The following is a 4,619-nucleotide window of genomic DNA, read 5'->3' as shown; positions in this document are numbered from 1 at the left end:
GATAGTTAATGGAGAAAGTCTGGCCAAGGGACTTCATGACTATGAGTAATTAGCCACTGGAGTAACAGAAGCATCTCCACACTCTAATGTCACAGATGAGGGGGGAGGAACACCTGTATTAGACTGTTGCAGCCTCCCTAGAGACGTAGAGCTGCACGGCAGGAGACCAGTTACAGAGGTGATTCTATTACCTTTCCCCTTAGAAAGTAAAAATGGAGACTAAAGATAATTATCTCCAAAAAACAAAAAGGTACCTTCTTCTCATCAATTACATGGATATATCCTACTTCTGTCACTATGGTCATTGACTTTGAGCTTGAGAAAGTTTAAAAACAGGGACCGCGCTGGAGACAGGGGAAAGAAAAAAGGGACCGTGTTGGAAAGAAGGCACCCCCAGGATGCGCGTTTACTGCTTACACCCCTCAGGCTGCGCCATGACCGCTCCCCCTGGCAACCCTGCTTAGCGGGAAGACACCTGTACTCTATTCCCATAGGCAGCCTGGAGAAGCTGGGCAATCTGCGGCCCAGGAAGCGTCATCTGCTAGCAGAGAGCTCTGTCCACGTGTAAACCAAGATTTGGGGAAGGAGCAGGGTGGGTGTAGGGGTTGACACTTTCTTAGGCTCTCTCCTCTGGTTCCTCAGATGGGGCCCTCATCTAGTCCCACCCCCACGTTTTGGACAGATGCTGTATCCCTGACAACCGTCCCAAGATGCTTTCCCCCCCCCCCCCGGCCCCCGCCCCGCAGTGGAGCCTGCTCCCCTCGCAGCCGCAGCTAAGACCCGGAGAAGTGGAATTTCACTTTGAAACTCCCGTGCGTGCGGCGCGAGGGCAGCGCTGGGCATGCTCAGTAGCCGCGGCGCGGCGGGGCTGCTGCTCGCGCTGCGCCGGCCCCGGGCTCCAGGGCTGGCGCGGGAGTGCCCCCCACCCCCACCCCGCGCCTTCCCCTCCGCGCCTGCGGAGCTTCCAGAAGGCCGAGCAGTAGCGGCTCCCAGGGCGTCGGTCCCCGCCCTGCGCCGCCCAGCTCGCCGCCGCATCCTACTCCTCTTCCTCTCCTCCTCTCTTAAGGAGGCGAAGCTGGTGCTTCCTTCTGTGGGCGCCACACACGGCTCTGCCAGCCCGAGCCGAGGACCTGCGAATGAATCCCGGAGACCAGAGGACCATCGGCGTGGGCTCTTTCCAGTAACACTTTACCTGAAGTGGCGTCGTGGCTGAGTTTCTCCTCCACCTCTCAATGCAAACACTATGCGGAGGGCGGTTGGCTTCCCTGCGCTGTGCCTGCTTCTTCACGCTGCAGGTAAGGGGTTGCCGGGCATAGAGCCAGAGATGTGGATGCGCTGGGAGACTGCACATGCTTGAGGACTGTAGGAAAAGCCTGCTTCGCGAAGAAAGCCTTAGGAAGGCAAAGCAGGACAGTGCTGACAGGAAAGCGGTGAGGGAGTCATGCACCTGTTGGAAGACTGCGGCCGAAAACTTAAAGCTAAAATCAGCTCTTGATTTTTCCTTACCTCGTATGAACATTTTCAGTACGAATAGAGGTTTGCTTGCTCCACCCCTCCCCTCCATGTAGACTCCCAGATTTTGTTTCGAGGCTCTGCACTTGACTGCCAGTTTTTCAGGAGGCAGACAAGACATCCTGCTGGATGTAACCTTTTCTACTGCAGCGGCTGCATCCGTAAGGTCCCTTGGTTTAGCGAGAGCTCACAGGGATGCACTGGCTGTAACCTGATGGACCACATCTCCGCAAAGATCGAAATACATGGTTCGCATTAATGATGCCGCTCCAGGCTCCTCTGGCCCCTGCTCTTGTCAGTCGAATTTTCTAAACCAATGAGAGGAACGAAAGATTTAAAATAAGACCCTCTCTTCTCTTTCAGCATCGTGGTCAGATTGCGAGGGCACTAGACAGAAACCCAATCACAGTTTCAAAGCTGACAACCCCAGGGTCGGCACTGTCCCTGGGACAGATTTGATGAGGTCTAGCCAGGAGTGACAGTGAGACTGATTCCCAAATATAAACATATTTGATACCAGTATCAGGTTTCGTATGGAAGCAAACCTTAGGAAGTACCTGGGGAATTTTATATGCGATGTTGCTGCAGACCCTGCTTTTTGGACACATGCAGCCTCTATGTAATGCAAGGACTTGCCGGACTGAATCCTTTAGCATTTTTACACACACGTGAACCAAAATAGAATATGGCAGAGAGATTTTGGGAACCCTACTGCGACAGCAGTTGTCCATGCAGTATCCCTGTAGCAATCAAGGACTAGGTATTTTCCTAGAGTTTGCCTGTTATCCAATCACACACATTCATTCATTCTTTCAACCAACATTTATTGAGTATGTACTACATTCCAGGGGTAATGAATATAAATAATGGTTGCAAAATTACAATTTTTGTGTTATCTTTTAAAAAGAGTATGGGTGAGTCCTTTTCTATGTGGGTGATAATGAGAGTGAAATATGGTACTTATTTCTAGCTAATGCTATTTTAACATATTGTGAATCTCTTGAACAAGTAATGTTTAGGGACATTCAAGCTATAATTAAGTACCCATGTTAATTGTATAATTATGATGTTATATTGTGGAATTTTCAGTAGTTCTTTGACACCTTTTGAAAACTAAGAAATAGCTATGACTTGGTTATTAAATTATTTGCAAACAGTTATAGTGAATACTTTTATTACCACATACAATTCTTTAATGTTGAAATATAGGATGAAAATATACACATTGGGTTGAGTTTTATTTACATTATTGTTTTATTGTAGCACTGATACAAACATCTGTTACCGAAAAAGCCTCAATTCCTATCAATTTAGCTGATCTATAAAAAATTTTAGTGTCCTTATTTTTAAAGCTAATATATAACATTTCTAAAGATAACATTTAATATATCTTGAGTAATTATAGCTTAAAAGCTATAAAAGCTATAGATAAACTTAAAACTAAGCAGATGGAAAACATTTCTAAATTTATTGTAGATGAATATTTGGGATGAGGAAATAGACTTTTGTTCATCAAAGGAGAAACCTAGGCGTCTGTAGCCCTAGATTATACCTGGAGTTCTGCCAAAAGGGTATATTACCAAAGACAAACCAGTCCAACTCTACTTGGACTTCTTAATTTGCAAAAAAAAAAAATTATTTAATCAATTTGAATTTAATAAGGCAATGCATTGAAGGCTATCTTCAGATTTCAATTGCAAGATGCTGTATAGAAATTAATTATATTCATATTTAATGTAGTGCTTTTGATAGGTGTTTTTTTCACAGCAGATTGCAAGTTTAATATTGTGGTTGTCTTGCCAGTTTCATTTTGAATGCATTTTAATTTAAACAGCAATTTGTGGGTCACAAGCTGTCATCAGATTAAAATTCATCACCGTTATCTAAATAACATTGTTAGGACTTTTCATTAGAACTGAGACAAACCAGATTTCTTGATCTCAGCTCCTGTAGATTTGGGTAATAAGAAAATGAGTAAGTGGGAGGGCAAAGATCAAGAAGTCAGTGATTGTCTCTACTTGTTGAATGTCTGATTTGGCTTTTCTTACAGAAGGCTCTCCTCTCAGGAGAGAAGTGAGCTTTATAAAGAAGGGAAATGAATTCTATAGAGTCAGGCCTCTTTGGCTGAAAAGCTAACTGATCCAGTTTGGTTATGCCCAGGGTACCAGCAACTACTTTATACTGGTGGAAATGACAGGTTACACCCCTTTTGGGATGGGAGAAATTGGCTGCCAGGATGTGAGTGCTCTTTGTAGCTATACTAGGAACTGTTGACTTCAATAGTCATTCTCCTAATGATAAGTAGCAAACTGTTTTCAACTTGAGCATCATCTCCAATTATTTGGTCATGATCTCCTGAGTCACTATGCAAAAAAAAAAAAAAAAAAAAAATTTTTTCTTTTTAAACTCTGACCAGCCCTGAGTTCTGATTGCCTTAACAGTGAAAAGTATTGTATCTGTTTGTAATGTCTGTGGGAACAAAAAGGGGAAGAGGGGGTACAATGCTGTGTAATTAACATCTCTGGGTAAGATAACCTTAACGAATTACTGAGCATGGAGCTTGTTAGAGAACCTGGACTCAGCTCTTATCTATGGCGGCTGATTTTCATAGGTGTCCTTAACAAGAAAAGAGTTAGTTATTGTCCATCTAACTGCTTAGTGTACAGGTGAGAAAACTATGATCCAGTAAATAATAGCTGGTAATTACTTTAAAGTGCCAATTAACAGTATAGCCAGGGTAAAAACCTAGGTTTCCAGGCCTATGATTTCACACTATATAAAATCCTACACAGTCTCTGACAGTTGAGGCCACCATTGAGATAGTGGTGCCAGATTCTTTTTCCCTAACTGTCCCCATTCTTTTTTTTTTTTTAACATCTTTATTGTAGTATAATTGCTTTACAATGATGTGTTAGTTTCTGCTTTACAACAAAGTGAATCAGTTATACATATACATATATCCCCATATCTCCTCCCTCTTGCGTCTCCCTCCCTCCCATCCCTCAAGGTGGTCACAAAACACTGAGCTGATCTCCCTGTGCTATGCGGCTGCTTCCAACTAGCTATCTATTTTATGTTTGGTAGTGTATATATGTCCATGCCACTCT

General features: G+C 43.8%; 1 protein-coding gene across 1 annotated transcript in view; it reads left to right on the top strand.

Annotated features, from left to right (window-relative positions):
- The first annotated feature begins 1,076 nt into the window (after positions 1 to 1,076).
- Positions 1,077 to 4,619, top strand: part of PTPRR (protein tyrosine phosphatase receptor type R) — a 261,921-nt gene continuing 258,378 nt past the window's right edge. Inside the window, exon 1 of the mRNA XM_055085211.1 lies at positions 1,077 to 1,295. Within this exon, the coding sequence (XP_054941186.1) occupies positions 1,244 to 1,295 (52 nt within the window). The 5' untranslated portion in view covers positions 1,077 to 1,243. The remainder of the gene's footprint in view (positions 1,296 to 4,619) is intronic.

Source organism: Physeter macrocephalus, chromosome 6 (assembly GCF_002837175.3).
Source record: "Physeter macrocephalus isolate SW-GA chromosome 6, ASM283717v5, whole genome shotgun sequence".
NCBI lineage: Eukaryota > Metazoa > Chordata > Mammalia > Artiodactyla > Physeteridae > Physeter > Physeter macrocephalus.
The sequence above is the reverse complement of the archived record's forward strand: the minus strand, read 5'-3'. Positions and strand labels throughout refer to the sequence as shown.